This window comes from Asterias rubens, chromosome 8 (assembly GCF_902459465.1).
Source record: "Asterias rubens chromosome 8, eAstRub1.3, whole genome shotgun sequence".
In the NCBI taxonomy this organism is placed as follows: Eukaryota; Metazoa; Echinodermata; class Asteroidea; order Forcipulatida; family Asteriidae; genus Asterias; species Asterias rubens.
In genome coordinates, this window is record NC_047069.1 from 13,193,768 (window position 1) to 13,221,223 (window position 27,456).

Sequence of the window (27,456 nt, forward strand, 5' to 3'; positions counted from 1 at the left end):
GGAGTGCCACTAAGTTAGTGTGATAATGAAATCATCATCGCTTACGCTGATAATCCAATTTACGATGACCCCTCGAGGCCATCAATAATGACACAAAGTCTTCAATAATGGGAAATCAACAATCAACGACAGAGGGCGCCACACAACTACACTCCCGGAAATGAAATGAAAGCAAAATAACTGGGTTGTTTACTCTCCTCGATCGACTCTCGTTTCATCCGGATTTGTTTGACTGATTCTCAACATGTACTAAGTAAGAGGGTGTCACCACCTCGAAGGCGTTCAGGCCCATGCTGTGGAGGGTTCAGACATGCTGAGGTTGACAATAAGACCATGGTAAGACCCATTGAGCAAGGAGTACGACCAACTATTTTTTGGGGGAATTACCCTTTTGATTGATTGAATGCCTAGTGCCTCGTGTAGTAGTAGTACGGTATTATAAACCGCGCGGGAAAAGTTTCCGTATGGCGACACCACTTTTTCATTCGAGATGAAATAATATAGTAAAATTTACCTGATTGATATATCCCTTTTTGTAAAAATTAGTGAAAAAGTGGTGGCGCCATACGGAAAGTTATCTAAGAGGATTACTATTAGCGCATAGAAAAAGGTAAAGAACACATTATTTATTTATGGAACATTATCCAAAGATTGTTTTTTTCTGAGTGAGAGGGTACTATTTAGACTTGAGTGTTTGTTGTGAGTCACACGTCCAACGTGTCCAAGTTCAGTGTCACTTAAATAAAGTCAACAATAATTATATTTCGGTGTACTGTAGTTAGTGTCAACTTATTGTTTTGTAGTAAATTAGACCATGAAAACACGTATTTTATGTATGATGTATACACAAGGTCGAAACAAACAGCACTTGGTTATATGTTAGTATTTACCAGTCTAGTACTTCTATCTATCTTTCTATCTATCGAGCATTCTATCTCACTACTGTTAGCTATGTTGATGCATTGTTTCCTGGCACTACATTTTCACTAATTTTTACAAAAAGGGATATCTCGTTAAAGCCAGTGGACACTATTGGTAAACAGTATTGTCCAAGGCCCACACTTCGTGTATCACAACTTATTAATAAAAATAACAAACCTGTGAAAATTTAGGCTCAATCTGTCATCAAACCCACCATTTTTTCCGCACGTTTCACTGTGTCATGACATGTGTTTAAAATAAATCCGTAATTCTCGATATCAAGAATTAATATTGTTTTAATGTTTTCTCAAAAAGCAAAGCATTTCATGGAATAATATTTCAAGAGAATTCTTTCACCATTACCTTCTGTAAACCCTGTAAACTATTTGTAAATCTGTGAACGTTAAAAAACAATTCTGTACCAAAAGTGTCCAATGGCTTTAAGGTCAAAGTGGTGGCGCCATGCGGGAACTTTTCCGTATTGTGCTCTTTTGTGGATATACAGCAATTAACCTTCTACGGTGGTAATTCAACTTTGAAACCCATCTTGTGTTTCCCTTGCCCCTCCCCCAAGAAGGGGGGGAGTCTGGTACTACTTTACAGGCAGTTTGGCTAGCATGTTGCACATTTCCACCAATAAACTCTTCTCGTGTCTCATTTCCAGTGTTTGGACTTATAATATAACACTAATATAAGGTTGTAATACCTCGCCATAGGAGAGGGCCAAACCAAATCCAAAATGTGGAGCAGTTTCCATAAAGTTTTGCAATTTGTTCCACAATGTTTAATTATTTGTACACATTTACACAAGGTTTAATAATAGACACGTTTATTCGTTTTATTTTATTTCAACAGGACATCTTGAAAGGACTGTTCCTGGTAATGGTGTTCAGAATGGGTAGTTCAGAGATACGCATGATGGACTCGGATGAGAAGCAATGCAATTTCCGTTGTAACCTCTCACGTGGGTAAGTACATGTCGATTGTGTACTCAGGCCTGTGTGCTTAGATTTTGAAAGGGAAGGGCACCAGGGCGATTTCCCCTTGATAAAGGGCACTCTATGAGAAAATCGTAAATCTCTACTGTTGCATTTCAAGGGCACAAAGGCAATGATGACCAGGGGCATGGAGGCAATTGCCAGAAATGGATTTCTGTGACATTGTTTTGCTCATTTCTTTAAAACTACAGCACCTCAGCTAGTAATGTTTGTAGGTAAGCTTTCTACTATCATTATTTTCAAATGATGTAAGTTTAATGTAAATCTGTGGAAATTGTATTTTGTGTCACAAGAAGTACCCAAATCCCATGAAGTTTTCTCTTAACTGTCCATTTTTCCCATTTACCTTCCCTATAGAGAGTTTTGCTTAGGTCGCCAGTGTGTACAGTGTTCTTACTGCCCAGAGAATCCGTATGACTTGGATCAAAGAGGAATACTCTACGTCTACAGGCCGTGTTATAGAAATGGGTTCTGCCCCAAGATATGCAGTTCCACCATGGGACTGGGGAGCAATCCACGAGCAAATGAAACGCTGTGTCAAAAGCTCCGGAAGCCAAAAGGTAGGGTTTCAATGACTTTTGACTTTTCTTAACAAAGAGAAAGGACCAGTCAATGATTTCTTCACCAAACTCTTCCTAACTTAGGATTAATCTTAGGACTTAGGACGAGTTAAATTCCATATCCCAAGACAATGGGACACATTGAACCAATCCTAAGTTAGGACAGGTTACTTGTCGAGGTTACTAACTCGAGATAGGATTAATCCTATTGGGTCAATTTCACAAATAGTTAGGATTAGTCTTGTCTCGAGTTAGGACGAGTTACTTGTTAGACTGGAAAGTTAGACTGGAAATTGTAACAGGACTTTGTATATTTTTGTTGGATATTTACGAGACAAAGCTGAAAAAAGCTTTGGCAATTGAATTTCTATATTGATTGCCGTTCAAACAAAGCCTCAGAACCTTAACCAACAAAGTGTTTTCATCGAGTGAGTAATGTACTGGTATGCATAATTTTACGTTTTGTTTATCATTGACTACAGTAACCATACCCCTAACAACACAACCTCAACCTGTTTCAACCACTGAGTACGAGACTACATCTAGCAGTCCTAAAGGTAAGTGTGACCCACATGATAACATAACAATTCACATTTATAAGAGCGCCATTCCATCAAGATCATAGCGCACTAGAGAAAGAAATTAACATGGAAAAAAGGTGAGTCTTTAGGACTTGCAGAAATGCAGACAGAGTAAACAGATTCCCTAACATTAGGGAATATGTCATTTGACGGAAGGGAGATTGTTTCAACTCATTGGCCCAGCTACACTGAAAGCTTTTTGACCTATAACTCTGTTTGCTTTGGAAACATCCAAGCGAGTGATGTCAAGTGTGGACCGAAGAAATCGTTGAGGAATGTTATGATACTACCATTCGTGAACCCCAACCAATATGTGGTGGTTGTTGTTTTTTTGCTCGACAGTGTTGTAGTCGAGACCCAATAGTCAAATCTGAGACCAAGACTGAGACACAAAACCAGCTAAACCTTCCCTTTAAAGGATTTGGGTACTTTTTCAAAATGTCCATAGATTTACATTAAACTTACAGGGTTTGAAGATAATGATAGTGGAAAGCTTCCCTTCAAATATTACTTACTGAGGTGCTGTAGTTTTTAAGAAATGAGTAAGACAATGTCATGACAATCCGTTTGTAAATGATTAAAATAGTTTTCGTCTCATGAGACAAAATTTATTTTCATGACATTGTTTTACTCATTTCCCCAAAACTACAGCACCTCAGCACGTAGTATTTTCAGGGAAGCTTCCTACTATCATTATCTTCAAACTGTGTAAGTTTAGTGTAAATCTGTGGACATAGCGTTTTTTGTCCTACAAAAGTTACATAGACCCTTTAAAGAGAGTGGAAATTATTGGTAATTGTCAAAGACCAGTCTTTTCATCTCAAGATACGCATACAAACAAAAACCTGTGCAAATTTCAGTTCAATTGGTCATCAAAGTTGCGAGATAATAAGGAAAGAAAAAAACACCCTTGTCACACGAAATAGTGCGCTTTTAGATTGTTGATTTTGAGACGGCAAATTCTAAATCAGATTCGAGGAAAATTACCTCTTTCTCGAAAACTGTTTCACTTCAGAGGGAGCCGTTTCTCACAATGTTTTATACCATCAACCTCTCCCCATTACTTGTTACCAAGTATGGTTTTATGCTAAAAATCATTTTGAGTAATTACCAATAGTGTCCACTGCCTTTAACTCATTGGCCCAGCAACACTGAAGCTTTTTGACCTATAACTCTGTTTGCTCGGGGAACATCCAAGCGAGTGATGTCAAGTGTGGACCGAAGAAATCGAGGAGGAGTATAATGATACTCATGAGCCCCAACCAATATGTGGTGTGTTTTTTTGTGGTTTTTTTTTTTTTTTTTTTTTTTGGGGGGGGGGGTGCTCGACAATGTTGTAGTCGAGACCCAATAGTCGAATTTGAGACCAAGACTGAGACACAAAACCAGCTAAACCTTTCCTTTTAAAGGCAGTGGACACTATTGGTAACTAGAATATGCCAAATTGATACTTAAAAAACTAAGCAAGAAGTGCGACTACTTTAAGATGCTGTCAAACATCGAGAAACGGCTCCCTCTGAAGTAACGTAGCGTAACGTAAAATGTAAATTCTCACACTCATAATATCAAAGACTTCAGGCCAAAGCCTATTAAGGAATCAAAGAACACACATTGTATAATGTTTTTTCTTTATCAAATCGGGCTTTTTCTATTTATGCTCCCATTTTGGGGAATAACTTACCCATTCATTTGAGGATTATCACCAACTTTGATATTTTTAAAACCCATCTCAAAACATTTCTTTTTAAAAGACATTACCTTTGACAATTTTACATTAAGTGTTATATTGTTGATTGTCTCGTATTGGTGTTTGTCATTGTATGTTTTTATCGTTCTTATTGTACAATGTAATTTTGCTGTATTTTGCTTACTATTTTTAGCTGAATGTTTATAATAATTATGTAACATACTGTACAGCGTTTTGAGATTTTTTTATGTAAGACGCTATATTAAAAATAAATTATTGTAATTATTATTATTTTAGAAAAGGGAATTAATAAAGAGAAATAGCTGGATCCAAACTTGATCCGTATAAGGTTGTGTGTGTGTGCTTACGGGAGCAGCGCTCTTGTGGGGGTATTTTAGACAATTGAACACTAGACTCACACATGACACTTCTTTGTTCAACATGGACCCCACAAGAGAATTGAAATAATAAAACAACAATAGCAGGACCCCGCGAACACGATCGCTATGTGGGTGGGTGGTTGCACGTAAGGTTTTGAAACACAGCTGGAATATACGTACATTAAACACCACAATCTTTTGATCGCCATGTTTTTACCAAACGGTTCGGAGATATCAACACGTTGCATTACATATGGCGTTATTTTCTCTCTAATAACTTGCGCGATACCACCCATAGCTATCAGTTTCTGATGCAACAGTTTAATGAGGAAGACGCCACACACTGCGTCATTTCCTTTTCGTGTCTGAAGCTAGAATGAAGCTGTGTTTTGGGGGTGTGGTTTTTTTTTTTGCCAGCGGGAATACACAGGTATAGCTGACTTCAGTTTGCACTGCGTTATCGAAACAACACACGGTGTTTTTGTCGGAGTCAGAATCAAGCTGTAAAAAGTTTGCATGTACTCAATTTTGATTATCATGGGGTATCACGCTGTAGTATTTGGCTCCTTGTCCCTAGTCGTGTTGCTGGTTCTGCCGGGCACGAATGCCGTGAGTTACGGAGCCTGTCATGAAGAATGGCAGCAATGGAAAGGGTCTTGCTACAAGAGCTTATTAAACCCAATGCGTACATGGAAAGATGCCGTTGAAATCTGCAACGAACTTGATGCACATCTTGCCACGCCTAACTCAAAAGAAGAATATGATTTTATGTGGGATTTTACTAACTCGGGTTTGGCACTCTCTACCGGTGTGTGGATTGGTTGTACAGACGAAGACGGAGATGGGGTTTGGGATTGTATCGGAGACACCTCGGAAATTCAGTACCGCGCTGATTGGTGGAAACGTCGAACCCCAGATCGTCAATGTTCTGCCTTCAGTAAGATCTTTCCTTTATGGGGTTCAGTTCCATGTGTCAATACTGAAAAGCATGTCATGTGTGAACGTCCAGTTCCTGTAATAACTGACTCCGTAAGTTGTTCTATCGTCGCTACCAATCGCTGTTTGTCTGACCACACATTTAAGACCTTTACTGTGCGGGGGAAGTTGCAGTGCTGTCTGGCTTGTCACAAAGACCAACGATGCAAGTCCTTCAACCTGAGAGGAAATCAGTGTGAGCTGAGTGAAGGTACCCATGACGTCACACTACTTGTATCCGATGGAGACTGTGTGCACTACGAACTGTAGGTAACAGTCTTTAAACCACAACTTTGAAAATCGTGTGTAACTTAATAAGTGCGTTCAATAGGAACATGACATTAGTGTATTTACTACACTATTAAACCGTAACATAAAAAACATGAATGCAATTTGTTCAACCGCGAACCGTTACCTATTTCCGCTGAATTTGTAACCCGTTTCTACTGCTATACACTAGCAAATGTTTCCATCAATGGCGAACGATACACTGGTTTCCAGTTCACTGAAAGAATGATAACATTGGTTTTCCTCAAGGAACTGTATATAGAGGTGTACATAAATTCCAACTACGAACTTTAACCCGTTTCTACTGCGAACTGTACAATAATTTTATATAATATTGTTTCCATCGACGACGAACGGTATACTGGTTTCCAGTTCACTATAAGAATTACAACGTGGGTGTCCTTTACGAACTGTACATGTATATAGTCACGTACGGTGATACCTACAACTACGAACTATAAACCCGGTTCTTTCATACGGCCAGAAAGAACTGTAACTCGTTTCCACTACAAACCCGAACTGTATTCCAACGGACTGTACAGCAGCGAACTGTATTCTAACGGACTGTAACATGTTTCCACGTATGAAGTATAACATTGTTTCCAGACTGGCAAGTTATAACTCCTTACGAATGTAAAAGTATTGTACACTTTTGGTATTCTCAAAATAATTGTTAGCATACTAAATTTAATTGGTAACGAGCAATGGAGAGCTGTTGATAGAACAATATGAGAAATTGCTCCCTCTGAAGTAACGTAGTTTTTGAGGAAGAGGTAATTTCTCTTAAAGACCATGGCTGAAATGCAACCGAAAGCACGAAAAGTAATGCAACAGGGGTGAATTTTCTTTCAGTACTATCTCGCAAATTTGATGACCAATTGAGCTAAAATTTCCACACATTTGTTATTTTATGCATATGTTGAGATACACCAAGTGAGAATACTTGTCCAGTGCCTTTAATCCATTTCCACTACGGACAATTGCATGTTTTCAGTGCGAACGAAACCGCGCATGTTTCCACCTTAATACAAGGCGAGTCAAAAGTAAGTTGAACGGGATTGGTGATGTTTTTCCAAAACAAACAAATGCGACTCAAAAGTTCAGTAAAGCATATATTGAACAAGCACTCTCTCCTGCTTATTAGAAAAAGTAAAAAAAACATAATTATTAGCATAAAACCTTACTCGGTATACGAGTAGTGGGGAGAGGTTGATGGTGTAAAACATTTCGGTCAACGGCCCCCTCTGAAGTTAAGTAGTTTTCGAGAAAGAAGAAATTTTCCACGATTTGACCTCAAGACATCAGAATTAGATGTTGAGGTCTCGAAATCAAGCATCTAAAAGCACACAACTTCGTGTGACAAGGGTGTTTTTTCTTTCATAAAGTTATCTCGCAATTTCGACAACCAATTGAGCTCAAGTTTTCATAGGTTTGTTATTTTATGCATTTGTTGAGACACACCAGTGAGAAGACTGGTCTTTGACAATTACCAATAGTGTCCATTGTCCATGTACTTTTTCCTAACAAAAAACACAATGTCCACAGATTTACATTAAACTTACACAGTTTGAAGATTATGATAGTAGAAAGCTTCCCTTTGAAATTTTACTTACTGAGGTGCTGTAGTTTTTGAGAAATGAGTAAAAGTAATAATTTTCGTCTCAGTTTTTGCATGTAAAAACGTATTAACCAGTTATGCTATGGTTTTGGTATAATATCATAACTGGTTAAGGGGATTTTATATGCTAAAATAGTTTTGGTCTCATGAGACCAAAATTATTTTGTGACTTGTTTTACTCATTTCTCAAAAACTACAAAACCTTAGTTAGTAACATTTGAAGGGAAGCTTTCCACTATCATTATCTTCAAACCCTGTAAGTTTAATGTAAATCTGTGGACATTTTGAAAAAGTACCCGAATCTTACAAAAGTGGTTTTATTTTTGCCAGCAAAATAGTTGCTGACAGTGTTAGCACTTTATGTAATCCACCATATACATAAACTGACAAACCTGTAGAAGTTTGAGATCGATCGGCCGTCTGGGTCACAAGAAAATAGTAAAAAGAAGTCGATTACACATTTTGCATGACCTCGGTTTAAACAAAAAATTAAACGCTCACTATAAGCGATAAACTCCAAACGGGATTTTTTTGTTGTTATTTCTCATCAAATGACATTTTAGATCGAAGTATTTAAAGGGATGCTTTCTACTATAATTATCATCATTGATCGTGTACGTTTTATGTAAATCTGTGATCTAAGGCGAGTTTTTCTTCTTTACAAATTCTGTAAAATTCCTTTAAACAAATTAAAATTTTGACAAAACAGTTTATGTTTGTACATAATATCTTTGTAGCTATATAGCAACAAAATAAAATATGCGTAATAGCTTAAACTAAAAGCATTTTGACCTCCTTTTTTCTTAAAATATTGTGTGAACAAATTCTGAATCGATCGTAAGCTACATTTGGTTACTGATGACAACACAATGATAACAAGTGGGCCTAACACAACAAACACAATTTATGAGAGGTTGAGTAGGTATAGACATTCAAACCGGGGACCTATAACAAAAAAGGAAATTGAGTCCACGGTTCGGGAAAGGTCCACAGTTGGTAATTGTGTACAAAACCAATAGGAGCTGTTGCGAAAAGAATTGAACAAAAGAGGAACAATAGGAGTTGCACAGTTGTAGGGGTATACAAGCTTGGGTGATTTGGGACCTGTTTTGGGTCTACCTTACTTTGCATGGGGATTTCCGGAATTAAGAAATAGCCTCACGGGTCGCTTGTTTACAGTAAACAATATTAAGCATCTCTCAACAGGCATCTTATAATTAACCATATTTAAAAATATCTTTTGGCTCTAACGAAACGCCAAAATGCACTAATTGTGACCAGACAAGGAAGGGGTTGGAATTATATGCCTTGCAGGGTTTAACAAAATAACTCAGCGGTTCAATTGTTTTAAATAATAGCGGTGTGTGTTTTCGACAGGGATCCCTTCTTGCTATGTCATTTGCCTCAGTGAACAAAAGGACAGTTGGTTCGCTTGAGTGGTTATCAACATCAACAGTTGTTCATCAACAAGAATCTCTAACAGTTGGGTTAAGTTTTATCAAATGTTTATCAAATTTGATCAAATTTTTTTAATTTGTGCATTCATGCCTACAGTTTCTTCTCCTTGTTAAGTCAGAGTTTGTTGTCTTTTGTAATTTTTAATAATAATGAATTATCAGTTTTATCAAATGTTTATCAAATTTAATCTAATTTTTATCTTTTTTGTGCATTCATGCCTGGAGCTTTTCTTCTCTTCTTTTAAGTCTGTGTTTTTTGGTCATTGTTTTTAATAATGTATGTAAACACGTCAATTTAAGTCTTTTTAACTTCTGTCGTGTATTTGGTGATATTTTTAATAAACCTTAATGAATTGAAATTGAATTGAATGAGTTATTGAAGTAATAATGTGCGTCCACCACTGACCAAGGGCCGATTTTAATACACTTGACCAGGGGTGGAGTAGTATTATCTCGAGTTTGGGTCCTCACTTCTACAACTAGCCTTAAGTTTTTAACATTTCCTAAAGAGTCATTTTGACATAGTCCTAAGTCAGGGTGCAACTGCATAAACGGAACACAAAGCCAACAAAATCGAATATAAATACAGAGACAAACAAAATAGCAAATGTACAACAACAATAGGTGATCCCTTGCTGTATGACAGCTACTGGTTGTGCATAAATGGCCTCTGACTGTTGGGAAGCCCCGGACAGAGACACTGACAACATGAGGATACCACCAGCAGAACCATTGATTAGCTCAATGGGAGACTTTCTGGGACGATAGAGGGCAGCAGAACCATTGATTAGCTCAATTTGGTCTAGATAGCGCCATAGGTCGGAGGTTCAAGTCCCCTCCAGGAAACTTTCCTTTTTTTTCCTAACAAAAATTTGCTAAATTAAAATGCATATAGTCCACTATATGATATTTATTTTCATTTCTCTTAATGTGCTTTTGCAGATACTATGACTTCGGGAAGAACCCATAGCAGCACATCTCAAGTGGTACCTTCATTAACACCCAATGGAGGTAAGGACAAACTAAAACAACTGTACCCCCCCCCCTCCTTGTAAAAGAAAAGTCATTGTATTGGATTGTGGTCATCACAGCCTAAATATAAGGGGAAGAACAAAAAAAACTAGGATACCATTTATAATAGATGTTAAATTTGCATTGAGGATAAAGATTATACCATTCTAGGATAAAGAATGTACCATTCTAGGATAAAGAATATACCATTCTAGAATAAAGAATGTACCATTCTAGAATAAAGAATGTACCATTCTAGGATAAAGAATATACCATTCTAGGTTAAAGAATATACCATTCTAGGATAAATATACCATTCTAGGATAAAGAATATACCAATCTAGAATAAAGAATATACCATTCTAGAATAAAGAATGTACCATTCTAGAATAAAGAATGTACCATTCTAGGATAAATATACCATTCTAGGATAAAGAATATACCATTCTAGGATAAAGAATATACCATTCTAGGATAAAGAATGTACCATTCTAGGATAAAGAATATACCATTCTAGGTTAAAGAATATACCATTCTAGGATAAATATACCATTCTAGGATAAAGAATATACCAATCTAGAATAAAGAATATACCATTCTAGAATAAAGAATGTACCATTCTAGAATAAAGAATGTACCATTCTAGGATAAAGAATGTACCATTCTAGGATAAAGAATATACCATTCTAGGTTAAAGAATATACCATTCTAGGATAAATATACCATTCTAGGATAAAGAATATACCAATCTAGATTAAAGAATATACCATTCTAGAATAAAGAATGTACCATTCTAGAATAAAGAATGTACCATTCTAGGATAAAGAATATACCATTCTAGGTTAAAGAATATACCATTCTAGGTTAAAGAATATACCATTCTAGGATAAATATACCATTCTAGGATAAAGAATATACCATTCTAGGATAAATATACCATTCTAGGATAAAGAATATACCATTCTAGGATAAATATACCATTCTAGGATAAAGAATATACCATTCTAAGATAAAGAATGTACCATTCTAGAATAAAGAATGTACCATTCTACAGGATACCATTACTATGTTTGGTTCTAGTCTGAGGTGACTTGCAGATTTGTAATCATTTGTTCGTGCAATATGTTAAAGGAAAGCTAGGAAAGTCTGGTTGGTAAGACGCAGCTTTAGAATAGCAAAAATCGTGGGTTTGAATCCCACCAGAGTAACATGCCTGTGATTTGTTTTCACAGAGCTTGGGAAAACGCTGAGTATACAGTGCTAACACACATCGGCGTATGGGTAAAACCCAAAATTAATATTCTTTATCACCGATGTCAATTTGACAAAAAATGAAGGCCCTGTTTTTTAACAGTTTTAGTATAAACCTTTTCAATTTTATTTCACAGAACCTTCAAATTTTAATTGCTTATTTTGTCTGTTTCTCTTGAAGGATTTTCAGATGTTTACGTCAAGGTTTCAGTTGTAGGTAGTATTAGTCTGGCGCTGGTATTCTTGTGTCTTTCATGCAAACTGTGCAGAAAGGTAAAATGCTGGAAAAAGCTTTGGATCAACTCTACAGAGGAGACTAAAATATCCGTCAGGAAATGTAAGTATTCCCTAAAAGTGCTCTACCACAAGAGGGCCTCTCCAGGCCGGGGGGGGGGGGCGGTTTACATCAAGCAGTAAACTTTGGAAGCAAATTGATGGTTCCATTTGAGATTTGGAAAATGTAATAGAGATAAGAAAAAGCACCACAGGGACTCGAATCCACACTCTGCTGATCAGAACATCTGCAGAATTTGAGTCTGGTGTGTTAGACGACTAGGATATTACACGCCACTATAGGGTTAAATCACCCACAAATACCATGTAACTTAACTTGCTACTCATCACCAAGGAGTAAATAAAAATAAAAATAACAATATTGCAGTCTTATAATATAGCGCATGTATCTACCAACAAGGTACTCAAGGCACTTAGTATATATAATGTATACTGCAAAACGGGTACTTTAATTTGGCGTTCATTTGTTTGCCAATTACTGAGTTGATGTGCTTCTAATGTGGGTTGATTTTGTGTATGAAGTGCACTGCTGGTGTCCTAACAGATATCTTTTACTTAGTTACAAAGTTTTGGGAAATAATTGTTCGAAAAAATTTCATTCGCAATGCACTAATGTTTGTTTGATTTTGTTTGTGTTTGCCATTTCCAATAGATAAACAATTGCAGATTCAGTTAGATCCTCAAAGTAAAACAGCCACCGTGAAAGGTTTACAGAGTCTCAACTGCAATGCTCTGCAACTTTGTTCATGTTTTCCAAACCCTCGTTATCCTCACCAAAAATGGATAAACACATATGGATTGGATGAATATCAACTAGAAGGTGTTCTGATCCCACACCAGATGTATACAGTGAAGGCTGGTAGAGTTACTACAAGAGGGGAGTTTGAGTGCATCGCAGAGGGTTTAATCAAAACTGAAGGTAAGACACAAAGACAGACCACCAATGTATAGGGATGTGATTTTTCCATTTTAAAAACGAACACCGTGTTGTTTTTGCCCTTTTAAAAGGAAATACCGTTTTTCTATCCCCCCCGGTTGACAAACTTCAGTTGAATCAAGATAAGTAATATAGCATAGTGTCCTTTTCAACTGTTGGTGTTGCCCGCTTGTATTATGTACTGCATTTTCATAATAATAATATTAATAGTATCAAAGTCTTATAGTAGCGAACGTGTCTACCAACGAGGTACCCAAGGCGCCGAGTATATACAAACTTTAAGAAAGATAGGTTATTGAAGTGATGAATTCTAGACCCAATTATGTAGCACCATATTAGGGTTTTCGATAAGTGCACTGGGTTCTTTTACATGCGTTACACAACACAAGGGACCAACGGCTTTAAGTCCCATCCGACGGACGAAGCAATGGTTTAATGTCTCGTCCTTTAGGACACAAGTGTCATGGCTGGGATTCAAGCCACTTGTCTGCTGATCAGAAACACCAGAGTTTGAATTCGGTGCTCTTAACCACTCGGCCAAGACATTCCAACTCCAGACATTTCTGCCATATGCGGCCAGAGTATAGTTACAAACAGTTAGAAACATTGCAGTGCAGTCAACAGCACTGCACAACATCCCTTTTTGTTCACGTTCCCTCTTAAAGAAACTTTATATGTGAATACTTCTGTTCATTTTAGAATTTGTCAACGTCACCCTAAGTGATGCATGTTCAACCACACTTGAAGACATATTTGGGAATTTGCCTCTAAGAAGATCCCTCAAAGAGGAGCTGAAATCTTCACCTGAGCGAGACATGACCGAGATCATCGGTACTGCATTAGAGTTGACAGGAAAAGAGTGTAAGGACTTTAAAAGTTACCGATGCCTCGGACTACTTTATGACGAGACACTTACAGCAAATGACGTTTTGGATGATAGTATACATCCTATGATGGAGGGCCTTGCCCAGTCCAACGAGGCCAAAGACTTTGTCATTAAGATTGTCAAGTCGCAGACAGACAGGGACATGTACTGCAGGAAGTGCCTGGAAGTCATGCATAGAATGTGTAATGTGGATGATGTTCGCGAAGTCGTTAGTGAAAATTCAGCTTTAATGGTGGGTTCTAGTGCTGTGTAGATGCATTCATAACATACTGCTGGCTGGCATAGCTAAAACCCTTTTCACACTGTATCTAAGAAGTCTCCCGAACCCCCGAACATCTACTCAGCGGTAGTATAATCATGGAGGTAGAAATAGACAGTTCTCTAAGAACAAACTCTACCTGGCAAGTAGATACACACATGGTGTTACCGCAAACCAAATATACATTGATATCTCACCATGCAACCTCAAATTCTATACACACTGAATCTCTTATCCCCATGGAATACAGCCCCAAGGAGGGCCGAGGGACTATTTTTTAACCCCACTGTTACTACGGCGCACTTTCACACTGTATCCATTTTCCATAGGTTCCGGCTGCACGTTTTAAGAATAACCCCAGGGGTTTCCCCAGGGGTATGCCCTTATGCCGGGGCAGACCGGGGGTAAAGCGATCAAAGTATGAACAGGCTGACCGTTATTCTCGGGGGGCAACCCTGGGGAATAGAGTAGTGTGAAAGGGGCTATGTTATCATTATATGGTCATACAGGGTTGAATGTGTACTGTGTAGATGCATTCAACTACGAGAAACTCAGAAACTATTTTTTAATTGACTTTTATCCAGGCAAACCCAGTTTATTACCATGGCAATGACCTTTTGTTTAAATCCATTTTCTGGAAAGAGAAAAATCATTCCATCAAGTGCCTTGAATGGATGCGTAATGTTGTGTGCGAATTAATAGTGGTTTTGCTGTAGGGCCCTGTATCAAAGTGCTGGTTAGCCAAAAATGTTGTTTAACAACTTGCTGCCAAGGAAACAAAACTGAGCAGAATACCAGTCACACATTGTGGTGTGGTATTTTGGGCTGGCAACCTTAACTGGTAACAATAAATCTGGCTGGCTTTATAAGATTGCCAGAGATCATACGCATGACAATAAAGTGTGTGATTGGTTTTTTATTTGTTAATAAAATTATGAATGGTGGTGGGATTTTTTTCTGGAAATTTTGCCATCATGTGCCTTTTAGTGTAGGTTCAAAACCACTAAAACACTTTTTTTTTAATGTTAAAATTAAATTTGTCGCTTTAAGTGAATGAACAAAGTTCAATGTGTTAATTGTATATTAGTAACTATAATTAACTTAATAACCAACAACTTGAGTAGTGATTAGGGAATTGACACATTTTTGTATAGACATCTATAGCCGTAGCTGTACTTGTAGCCGTCAATTCGGACACGGCTTTAGGCCCGGTCACACAGGCCCCGATAACGAGATGAAAACGAGAACGAAAAAAAAAATGCACGCCCTCGATTGGTTGAATAAGCGTGGGCGTATTATGCGTGGAGAAATTCAACCAATCGAGGCTGCGCGTTTTTATCGATCTCGTTTTCGTTCTCGTTATCGGGACCTGTGTGAACGGGCCTTAGTATAATCAAAGAAACACCAGGATTAAAACATTGAAGGAAATGACCATTTCGGTTGATATTCACGAAGTATGCTTTGTAAAGTTTAAAAAACATCGTACAACTATAAGTATTACGAGATATAATGCCTTTGTTGTACACCAAGCTCTGTTCTAAATACTTGTGTGGGTGTAAAAGTGTCTTTCTCGGTGAACGGGTTTATGATGTACACAATTTTATATAAAAAAGTTTCACAGTTTATTGGATAGATTTTTAGTTCGACACGGTGTATACATTTGTTGGCGGTTTAACTTAATATATGTAGAGGCTTCACAGAATATACATATTTCCTATAATCAAACGAGATGATATCTTCATAAATAACTGAAATGTGAATTGGTGGAGTATGCAATTAGTAATTACACGTGTTATTTCTTTCGTACTAACAAGAAGAATGTTTTAATATGGTTATTTTGCATGATTTCATTTAAAGCAAATTATTTGTTACAAACGACCTAATTATGACAGTTGGAATTTGTAAAAGGTCAGTATAGTTAGTCACTTGTTGTGTCCCAAGATATGCATCAAATAATAAACCTGTGAAAATTTGGGCACAATCGGTCATCGAATTTGCAAGAGAATAATGCAAGAAAAACACCCTTGTTGCATTAGTTTGTGTGCTCTCAGGTGCATAATAAAAGGCTTCAGCTGAAGTTGTTATTATTCGAGATTTTTCTGAAAAACTACCCTTCTTTAGAGGGAGGCGTTTCTCGCATTGTTTTATACTATACTATCAACAGCTCTCAATTGCTCATTACCATGTAAGTTTTTCAACAATTATTATGAGTAATTACCAATAGAGTCTAGTGCCTTAAAGCTTTTAATAACAGCTACAGTCACACATGGGAATGGAGTAAATTGTGACGTCAGTGGTGTGACGTAGAGACATTAATGCAAGATTAATGCAAGTTGCCGAACAATTTTGCTATTTAATTATTAGTTTTATACGAAATTGTACTTTCAGAAAGTTGAGACCGAACTATATATCCAGCTATTGTAAACAATAGTGTTCGATGGCAATCAACGTGTCTCGTGAAATATACTCGAGAATAAAATATATAATTTTGTTTAAACATTGAAGCTTATGTAATATGCCTACCATCAAAAGCAACTGTTTTTTTGTACAGTGCTTGCGTATAATTTTGTTGCTACTATTCTAATCAACACCACGCGATACCCTTATACTGATATTAATCATAGATATATTCTCTTAAATAAATAAATAAATGAGGAAAATACAATTGTTTAATTCAAGACATAGAGTGGCTATTTTTTTTACGATTTTGTATGATTTTCCTTGCAAGATTATTGGAACCACAATAAAAACAAAAAAATTTAATGATAATTTTAAATAAAACACATCTTAAGTCGATGTTGTTGCGTACCTCAATAGTGGTTCTTCTACTTTAGGCTGGTACAACCTAAGGTCAGTGGTACCAACTCCATTCAGCATTGTAATCAGTGGTTTTCAACTAGAGAGTTTGGTCTCTTTTGTCTAGTATTGTTTATGCAAACTGTTTATGCAAATAAACAGGTTACTCAGTTTACAAGTTGCGTCCATCTTGTTTTGTTGTTATCGTCTTGAAGCTTAGAGGTGCAGGGAGTTTGCCAAGATGATGCACAAAAGTACACGAAGAAACTTAGATAGACAGTTTGAGTTTCCCAAGATACCGCCACATAAAGATACTATAATACCAAGTTTGAGTCATGCCGAAGTAGTGCCACCAATAAGCTTTGATAGTTAGCCAAGATAGTACAACAAAGATACCAAGTTCAAGTTTGCTAAGACAGTGCCACAAAGGTGATTGGATACCAAGTTTGAGTTTGCCATGGTAGTGCTCCAAAGAAACGTAGATACATGTACCAAGTTACAGTTTGCTTAGATGGTGCCACGAAGAAACGTATATACACAGTTTGAGTTTGCCAAGATAGTGTCACAAAGGTGATTGGATACCAAGTTGGAGTTGCCATGGTAGTCCCACAAAGAAATGTAGATACCAAGTGACAGTTTGCTTAGATGGTGCCACGAAGAAACGTGTATACACAATTTGAGTTTGCCAAGATAGTGTCAAAAAGGAATTTGGATACCAAGTTTGAGTCACCGAGATGGTGCAATAAAGACACTTGGATACCAAGTATGAGTTTTCCAAGATATTGCCCCATTGAATACCAATTTGGACTTTGCCAAGATACTGCCACAACGGGTAACTTGTACATAATAATATCGAGTTTGCCAAGAAGTGCCACAAAGAAACTTGTATACCAAGTCTGAGTTTGCCAAGATAGTGCTAAAAAAGAACAAACTTGGGTACCAAGTTGGAGTTAGTCAAGACAGTGCAACAAAGACACTTGAATCGAACCTGCAGCGAACGAAATTGAAATCACAGTAATTTGTGTCAAAGGTATGAGGCAATTTCCTGATAGTTTGACAATCCATCTAGTATACCACTGCAACTTTACCAACGTCTCCCTCACTGGACACTTTCGGGCCGAGTGGTACAGCCTGTCACTAGCCACTGTAAGTGATGTTACTCTCGTGTCAATAAACAAGTTAGTCATTAACTCTGACTGTCAATTATTGTAAAGAGGTCTAAAAACAAGAAATGTTAAAATCAGTCGAGTCTTTGGACTCTGAATTCTATAGTACACAGCTCGTAGTCTCTTAATAATTAATCTATTATAGTGTGTTGCCCTCATAAGATGCACCGACGCCATTTGGAACCCGTGCAGCACTTGTGCTTTGAATCATCTAATTTCAAATTTTTAAACCCAATCCTGTGATATTTGCAAGAATATTGGTGTATGTTTTATGCTTTAATTCTACGAACAATATTTTCCCGTGTTTAAAAGATGATAAGATCGGCTTCTGATGTCAGTTTGCTTGTTATCGTGGTAGCGGCCATTGTTACCTGCACAACTGCATACAGAAAAGGTAAGCATTAGTGATTTAAATTATATTTAAAGCAAGCTAACAACTCACTGCCTTGAAAATGCTGAATTTAAAAAAGAAATTATTGTAATTTTTTGTTTGATATCTGCTTGAAATCAAACAGTAAAGGAAATGGCAAACCATTTGGTGTGAGTTCTTTGATGCTATTTTGTTTTGTGGTTTGAGTGTTATGTTTGTTTTTGGTGGGTTTTTTTTCTCTTTCTCGATCCCACACTTTCACAGGTAAAACACAATGCATTGCAGTGGAAGAAGTTTTCATTCTATTTTGTTTTATTAGACAGTTTATGATTTTTACGTGATCACGCTGTTTATAATAACATTTTATGGATCTAAGTGCACAAATCGATGGCAGCAAACGCAACAAGGAACGAAAGATTGATTTTTTTTAGATGCCACTTCCTTCTAAAGTATTGCAGAAGGAAATGTTTCTCCAAAATGGTTGGTATTTGAGTTTTAGAACCATAAAGATTTCAGATTGAAGCTAATTTCCACTGATAACTATACCGATTCTGCATATTTAAAAGCTCACAAACACTACACTGCTCATACGGATCCTCTATTCAAAGAATTCTACCTTCTTAACCTCGATAACATCAACAAATACCACCAGAACATCTTCATGTACAAATTCTTCAACAAACAACTTCCCACTCACCTCCAATCGTTCTTTACATTGAATTACAATATTCACGACCATATCACCAGTGCTTCATCAAACATTCATATTCCTAAGCGCATGACACAAGTTTTCAAACACACGATTCGGTACTCTGGTGCGGCCAACTGGAACAAGCTTCCTATAGTGACATCAAAAGCTCTTCCTCAATGAATGTATTGAAACGTGTAGTCAAAGCCTTCCTCTAATTCTACTATGTGTTAGCTATTTTTCTGTTTTGTATTAATACTTAGTTTTGTAATCATTACTTATCGTAGATTCATGTAAACTCTTGCAGTTATTTCTGTTAGTGCTTTGTGTTTGCCCTCCTGTCTGTCCCTACCGTCCGTATGTCTGTAATTTTTTTTGTCTTTTTGTCTGTCTTGTCCTGTATGGCATCCCCAAATCAAGCAAACGCTTAATTAAAGACCTGCTTGAACGTTTAATGTCAAGTGGTGAACTTTGCTGAATTCCACTTAAAATGTTTTCGATGAAGAAGGAAATCGAGTCATATGATTATAAATAGGTTTCAATTGTGTAAAAGAAAACCAATCATTTTGTATGCCCTTATCCACAGCTTTTCTGCGAGATTTGCGAAAAGCCCTGTTACGTAATCACTCTCAAAACGTCATAAGTAGATAAAGCCGCTTTGTTGCAGCGTGGATGTATAACAAAGCAAAATCCCACAAATGACGTCAGCGGCATTGTCCTTTGACGCCCGCTCTCAACGGCAGAAGTGTTTTTAGTTTTTCAAAAAACCTTTAGGTAGGGGCCTGATTTTTTAATCGATAATAACGAAAAGTTCAGAAGTGTACACATATCAAAATTACATTAAAATGGTGAACAAGTGCATTATAAACAAGTAAAAATACCATTTCTGTTGAAAACATTCCGCTCAGGTAGCTGGATTGCCACCATTTCACTTACTCTGTCCTTTTCCTACTATTATTATTTAGTATCATTTAGCTGTTTTAATGTTAATCTTTATTTTGTATAATACTTGTAATATTGTTTGTGAAATGGAAATAAACGTTGTTGAATTGAACTTTGAACTGAAAAGCAAAATAAAACTTGTTTTTGTGTGGAATAGTCCGATTGTTTTGATCTAATATAAATGCACATGTAGGCCTATGCAATACAACTAACATGAAACAAATTCATTTCAAAAGGTGATTGCTTGAGATATCGCAAAAATCCGGAGCAAATGACCAAGCTGGAAGAATCTGAGAAGCGTTACTGACAGTAACGCTTCTCATATAAACAATTAAAAACCGGGATGTTAATGATACACTTTTTTAATACCAAATTACTTCGAAGTTAAATGTTTTTTCAGAATTATTATATAAAGCTGATGTAGGCTTCAAGCCTTAAGTTGCCATTAGTTCTGAGAGCATACCCTAATCTATGCCTCATCTTTAAAGGTGGTCCAAGATATATATTTTTACAAAATGGGTTTTCCTTTAAACCCCCTTCAGGTGATGTTCGACTCGACACTGGACAGAATATGGTATCACCTTACGAAGGTGTGGTTCAAGTGTACAACAACGGCAGCTGGGGTGGCGTTTGCGCGGGAGAATTCGGCAATCATGAAGCCATGGTTGTCTGTCACCAACTCGGTTACGAACTCAACACGCGTACGGCGAAGTCACAGGACATGTTCCCTGGGAATAACAACATGGTGGTAACAGTGAGCAGGCTGGGTTGTCATGGGAACGAGAATTCGCTTGGGAACTGCCCTACTGTTGAGTATGTAACGGGTGCGAGCCCGACTGTATGCCTTGGTGATTGGGATGTGGCTGCCGTTGCATGCAGCCCCATTGATGGTGAGTGTGGCTCTTTATTTTTCTCGCCGCTATTCAGTTACTGATTGTTTCATTTTTGGGGGTATGGGCAATTTAAAAATATAATTTCCCCTTTTTAATTTGTCTTTAGGGCCTATAACTAAATTGACCATGGACTACCGAAATAACGTTAATTTTAACGATTATTTTACCTTTAGAGAAGAACAGTTGTTTTTGTCAGCATTTAGAATGCGAAAGCTAAGTTGAATCAAGTTGGGACTCGTTCATCATTTTAACGAAAAAGATCTGGGAAAAAAATACCGAAAAAAACTTCCATCTTCCAAACAAAAAACAATTTCGTGGTCTACATGTCTTACGAAACTGGAAAATTACATATATTATTCACAAAACCCCCAAATCGCAATCATCACTCATGTACGTTCCAATGCGCATGACCCACACGCATAATGTTTGAGGATGAAATGCGAATCAAAGCAACAAATATATGTGGGATGGCACTCCTGAAGCTCCGTACAAAACAGTTCATATCTTAGAAAACTATTTACAGCATGGCGTCCATCTTGGCTGCTTGACTGATTTTTTATTTCTCTTTTCGAAGACGCATTGCGGCATTTTTCAAGACGGCACTTGCCCATAATAACTATTTATTTGTTTATTTTAATTTTAATTCTTCGGACAATACACAAATTATGAAAACAAGCAGAGGCCGTCCAGCTAGGGAAAGGCAAAAGTCAAAAACTGTTATAGAAACAAAAGTTAGAAACTGTCATCAAAAAAGGTGTGCCCTCCCAGACCTTGCTCGTAAAAAGGTAAACATTTATATACTATTCATACCACATAAATCTAAAATGTGCCATAGACTTCCTATGTTAAGTTATTGTGATGAATACGGGCTCTGAGGGTGTGCATGTTTTTACAACATGGCTTACAACGCGGAGAAGTCCTACATAACGTTCTTATCATCAGGCTGTGTAATGCTTTTTGTGAAATAAAATGTACATTCATGGCATATCAAACATTCACATGCCTTGGCAAGTGATAACCAAAATCAGTCGACAATGACATCATTTGATTCTTCCAATCTATGCATTACACATGCCAAAATCATTAAATTCGACTTTTAAAATAAGTAGGCCTAGGCCTACACACACAAAAAGTTTATCAGTCGGGTAAATAAGAAAGTGCGCTTATAAGTTTTGCATTATTAGTATTATATTATTGTTTGACAGCACTCTTACATACAGTGTATACAACCTGCAAGAAAACGGGGAAGAATTTGGTTAGTTCTTCGCTCACCATGTGTTGTACCATTGGTGACCATGGACGAACTTCAATGTAGCAGTCATGAAAGAGCCATTAGACGAACCCATATCACACATCCATAGATATTCAACCCATACCACACACTCCACAGATATTCAACTCAATTTGTAGACAGTACTACTTTCCGAGCTCGATAAAGTCCTTTCCCGGATAATTATCAGTCAGCGTATAATTCTCGCATAGTTCAGTCCCAAACTTCGAAGACAAACATCGCTTTTGTACGAGTCAATGTATTGTTGTATTTAAACACATTTTGTAGTTCATCCATTCTTTAGTATCCTCTTTTTGTATATCCGAGCCATTGGAAGTCCCCTCCGTAACGCCATCTTGGTCGACCTCTTGAATGCTGAGTTCCACGCGGTCTTTAGTTCTGTCTTCACCGGTCAAGCTCCGTTAGTCCCCGCTGACCCACTCCTTGAGTCCCGGGGACAGGAAAGTTCTGATTCCTACAACAATAGACACAGTGGTGGTCCATGGAGGAAGGAAGATGTAGTCCGACGAGAATGGTTGCTGCTGGTTCGCATCATGGAGTGTTTCATAAATCTCTTCAAGTCACTTGCGCAATCAGTATCAAATTGATCCCTTACCAATAATGTTACACTTTACGTACCGTCAGTAAACCTCACACAAGTGAGATCCTCGATAATTCCAAACCACCAATCAGCAAACCAACACATTATAACCCGCCATTTTTAATGTACAAACGGGTCGCCAGTTTTTCGGTGAATGTCCAAGGAAATGCAGCTCTGTACAACATGCGTATAGCATGACAGATCGGAATGTTTCAATCTTCCATTTGTAGTCTTTGACTCAGCTGTTTACACAAAGAACCTCATTCACTTCTTACAGCACTGTTACGTCATTTCAGAACAAGACAAAAAGAAAGAGGTAATGTGCATAACAATGCACACATATCTCACTCATTCCAAGCAAGATCCAAAGGGAACAAGCCCCACCCATTTGCTCTTGATAAAGGAATGAAGCCCCTACTCGTGCTCTATTTATTTTGGGTTCTAAATAATATTTCAGTGCCCCACTGCACGGTCGAGTAAACCGTATATGAAGAAAGACAACAATACAAACATAGTTGTTTTTAACTTCTCTATATTGTAGGGACTGAGACAATACCATAAACTGTCCTTCATTTGGGGATGTTCGACAATATTTTACATTACAAGGCTTAATTTTGACCGGCACGGCCTCAGTTTTCTTTGCACCCAGCTGGGCCCAATTTCATAGAGCTGCTTAAGCACAAAATTTTGCTTAAGCAAAAAAATTCCTACTTAGTAAAATCAGATTACCGGCCAAGACTCCACTCAATTGTTATGCTAAGTGAACAACAGCTAAATACCAGTCACAATCAATCTATATGGCAAAACGTTTTGGCCAGTAACATGTGTAAAATAAGCGAGCTGTTTTCGTGAAGCAGCTCTATGAAATTGGCCCCAGCTCTGGATAGGGCCGGTGTCAGATGCAAGTGTGTCCGCCATGCAATACTGTCCGCTCCGGACACTTTTGCATATGCAATCGTGTCCACTGTACATGTACGTGCGTTCGTAAGCGAGCGTGCATGCACTGAACCAACGTAATGCAGCATGAATATTCACGTATTTAGTGATTTCCCAACGGCCGAACATTTCCCATGTCATTCATGACATGCACTTAGCAGGTACAAAAATAGCGAACACGGTTCAGCCGACCAATGGCGTTTAGTTGAATGTCAGACAACACCGTCGAGTTGCCGAACGGACGAGTTGCTCGACGGACGAGTTGCTCGACGGATGAGTTGTCCGACGGACGAGTTGTCCGACGGTTGAAGTCACCGTTTAATTTCTTACAAGGACAGTTTGCACGGGGGTTGACACAACTGCATATGCAAATGTGTCCGGGCGGACACAATTGCATTATGCAGCAGCGTCCGGGCGGACACGATTGCATATGCAAAACCGTCCGGCGGACATTATTGCATATGCAATAATGTCCTCCGGATAGTATTGCATAGAGGACATAATTGCATGCGACACCGGCATGGCCTCAATTTTCTTTGCATTAAGCTGCTCTGGATAAGGCCCGATTTCATAGGGCTGCTTATTAAGCAGACAATTATTGCTAAGCAGAAATGAGCAGGATACCAGGCAACACATACATGAGACATGGTACTGTGGCTATTATCTTATTCTTGTACATAATTTTGATCTGCTGAACAGCAACTTTTCGTGTTAGTTTAAGGCAGCTTAGTGCACATAATTATTCTGGGAAACCAAGCTTGATTGCCAGTTCATCTACCCTTTAACAGCTGCCATGTCATAAGCCATTTTCACACACTATATGTAGTTCCCGGGAAATTCCCGGAAAATGTTGGTCGATCTTTTCACACTTCAAAAAAACTTCCGGGAATTTCCCGGGAATTTCCCAGGAATTAACTTATTCCCAGGAAATAATTAACCCTGATTAGGGGTAGGGTCAAGGGGTAAAACGTTTTCCCGTGAGACGACCTGTGTATATATCCCTATAAAAAAAGCAGGGCCTACTCCCGGGAGATGCCAAATTGGGATAGTGAGAACGGTTGCTGGGGTGGCGGTAGGGTTAAAAACTCCCGGGATGTGTCCAGGCTTTTATTTCACGGGAAGTGGCTCTGTAGTATAAAAAGGGGTTGTGCTTTACTGAAAATTGTGTACACGTACACAACATGAGTCATTATGTAAGAAAAAGGTGAAGCAAACATTGTCCTTTTTTATTCTCATTGTACAGATTATGCAGTACGTTTGATGGGTGGAAGCAATCGTTTTGAAGGTAGGGTGGAGGTATACCACAGAGAACACAGCAGCGGGGTATGGGGAACCATATGTAACGATTATTGGGGCTACTCTGACTCCAAGGTAAGTGCAAAACACTCTAAAACCCCTTTTCATTACACTACAGAGGAAAATCCCGAGACTTTTAACCCCCACCGCCAACCCAGCAATGAGTCAAGTCCCAATCTCGTGTCGTCGCCAAACAGAAAACTATTGTTTTGTGATGCTCTGCGTTCCCCAAACATGTTCCATTCTCGGGACCACATTTTTGGACGGCGAGTGCGATATGCTTGGGGACCTCTTACACGAGAACGGGACTTGAATCAAGCATGGAGGAATAATTTCCTCCATGAATCAAGTATACCCCAGGAACCGTTCTCAATTCCCGATATCTCATTTCTGTTATTATAGTGGTTCTTTGTTTTGCTTTTCTGTCTTAACGCCGTTCCACGGTAACTTTATAAGAGGTTTGACCAGTTCGAGATCTTTGTTGTAACGAGAGCCGACTGTACATATTGTAATACCATCTTGGTTTGTTATCTGTAGGTAATATGCCGGCAGTTGAAGTACGGTAATCCCGAAAAGGCGCGAGAGAGTAACGGTGACTACTACAAGGCCGGGTCAGCTGGCATGCGCGTGCTCCTGGATAACGTTGGCTGTTACGGGGACGAGACCACACTGGCATCATGCCATCACCGGGGATGGTACATTGAGAACTGCTACGGGAATACGGAGCTTGCTGCAGTTGTGTGTGAACCAGCAAGTACGTCATACCTTTATCTGAACCCGTTTGCCCTTTTGCCGTGTCCCCTGTGTCCGGAAACAACTGAATACGTCCCAAATGCACCGAAAGGGAGTGAGACGTTTGAGCATGGTTTGACCGGCCACCGTCGGTTTGATTAAACAAAAATATGTGAATGGGAAAAGTAAAGGGGCTGCAATTAATAATAATGTATAATTTTTTTTGTTAAGCATTGTTAGTAATTGTGCCGTTCAAAATTGTTTCTTTCTCTTAGTCGAACAAGGCTACCTGACTGTGGGAGCCATTGCGGGCATCGTGACGGGTTCAATACTAGTCATTATATTCGTTATGATGCTCGGTGCTGTCTGCTGCAAGCAAATGAAGAACAAGAAGAGGTCTCGCACCGATCCCACCTCTGCCACCGCTTATAGTCAGAACACCACATACATGATCTCACGCGGCTCTGCCGCAGCTCCTGGTGTCCATCTACCAGCTGGTAACCAACCCGGTGTTGTGCATTACAACGTGGCAGCAGTACCACCGGGACCACCTCCGTATTCCGTCGTAGGCCCGCCTGGTTCAGCCGTCGCCGGGTACCAACAGCCAACGTATCCTGGGGCTACTCTTGGAGGGACGGCTGGAAATTAATCGCAAACTATGTATACGCCTACACATTTAAGTGAGTAATAAGTTTTGCTTGCATTTACACAGCAATTTGGAACATTAGGAACTGCTGGACAGACCAATGAACATTAGAACTGAATGGTCAGACCAAAAGTGTCAAAATGTTGCAACTTATAGAGACAAGTTTTAGTTTTGTGATGAAGTGTTGTTAATTTTGCTTGCCTTTTATTATATTTTTTAAAAATTATTGAAATATACTGTTAAAAGCATATTAAATATGCTTTTCACTATATCAAAAGGATCATATTAATTTTGTTTTAATATGATCCCTTTGATATAGTTACATGTGCTGCCTTGTGATCCTTTTCATGTAGAATAGAGTTTGTATTGGTACCATGGTCGTACAAAATGTGTATACAGCAGCCTATTTCCTCATCTAGATTCTGAACAGGCTTTGATGAGAACTCACATAGATGTAGATGTGTGTATACTGCATGTACGGCAGTTAATGGTTAAATGGCTTCATGACTTGCACCCCGACTAAAAATATTGGCAAAACGGGGAGATAACCAGTACAAGATTACTCAGTTGGTGAAGCGCTGGCACAGTATAGCCAGAGGTTTCAGGTACAAGTTCCGCTCAACAAAAACTACGTAGTAAACCCTACCGCACATAACTCAGCGATTCTTGGGAGTATTTTTATGATAAGGTACTACCAGTGCATAATATGAAGTTCACCTGTGTGACAATGACGTGCGATCGATGTGTACATTGAAAGTGAAAAACAAATTGTGGAACAAATTCATGTTAGAAGTTTTACCCATCAAGTAAATATTCCAGTCTACGACTCCAGCAACTCCAGATTTGTTTTGCATTACGTTTACCACTTTTGGATGTATCAGACTTTTTTGACTTTCACCTTGTTTTACCATCTTTGGGCTTTTTTTGGAGGGTAATGTTTCGGGGAGGATCTGTGGCTATCGAAGGAACGTTCTCAAGGAGTTGGACTTTCGTGATGTAATCCACATTGTTGAGTTG

The 27,456-nt window shown here is 38.3% G+C and overlaps 2 protein-coding genes across 2 annotated transcripts; both read left to right on the plus strand.

Moving 5' to 3' along the window:
• The first annotated feature begins 166 nt into the window (after positions 1-166).
• LOC117293402 lies at positions 167-14,209 on the plus strand. Its single transcript, XM_033775721.1, has 8 exons — positions 167-336; positions 1,777-1,889; positions 2,277-2,479; positions 2,962-3,036; positions 10,408-10,476; positions 11,909-12,064; positions 12,674-12,940; positions 13,658-14,209. Exons 1-8 carry the CDS (start codon positions 334-336, stop codon positions 14,095-14,097), a joined length of 1,326 nt encoding a protein of 441 aa, XP_033631612.1. The 5' UTR covers positions 167-333; the 3' UTR covers positions 14,098-14,209.
• A 4,168-nt stretch (positions 14,210-18,377) lies between these two features.
• Positions 18,378-27,236, plus strand: LOC117293605 (scavenger receptor cysteine-rich domain superfamily protein-like). Its single transcript, XM_033775963.1, has 5 exons — positions 18,378-18,459; positions 20,608-20,955; positions 25,009-25,136; positions 25,599-25,815; positions 26,069-27,236. Exons 1-5 carry the CDS (start codon positions 18,378-18,380, stop codon positions 26,440-26,442), a joined length of 1,149 nt encoding a protein of 382 aa, XP_033631854.1. The 3' UTR covers positions 26,443-27,236.
• Positions 27,237-27,456: the final 220 nt, after the last annotated feature.

Bases quoted from the DNA above. Each gene is read 5' to 3' on its own strand.
- LOC117293402 (XM_033775721.1), top strand. The intron at 2,480-2,961 runs GTAGGGTTTCAA...CATTGACTACAG, and splicing joins AAAGCTCCGGAAGCCAAAAG to TAACCATACCCCTAACAACA. The intron at 12,065-12,673 runs GTAAGTATTCCC...CATTTCCAATAG, and splicing joins TAAAATATCCGTCAGGAAAT to ATAAACAATTGCAGATTCAG.
- LOC117293605 (XM_033775963.1), top strand. From the start codon at position 18,378: ATGATAAGATCGGCTTCTGATGTCAGTTTGCTTGTTATCGTGGTAGCG. The intron at 18,460-20,607 runs GTAAGCATTAGT...AACCCCCTTCAG, and splicing joins CACAACTGCATACAGAAAAG to GTGATGTTCGACTCGACACT. The intron at 20,956-25,008 runs GTGAGTGTGGCT...CTCATTGTACAG, and splicing joins TGCATGCAGCCCCATTGATG to ATTATGCAGTACGTTTGATG.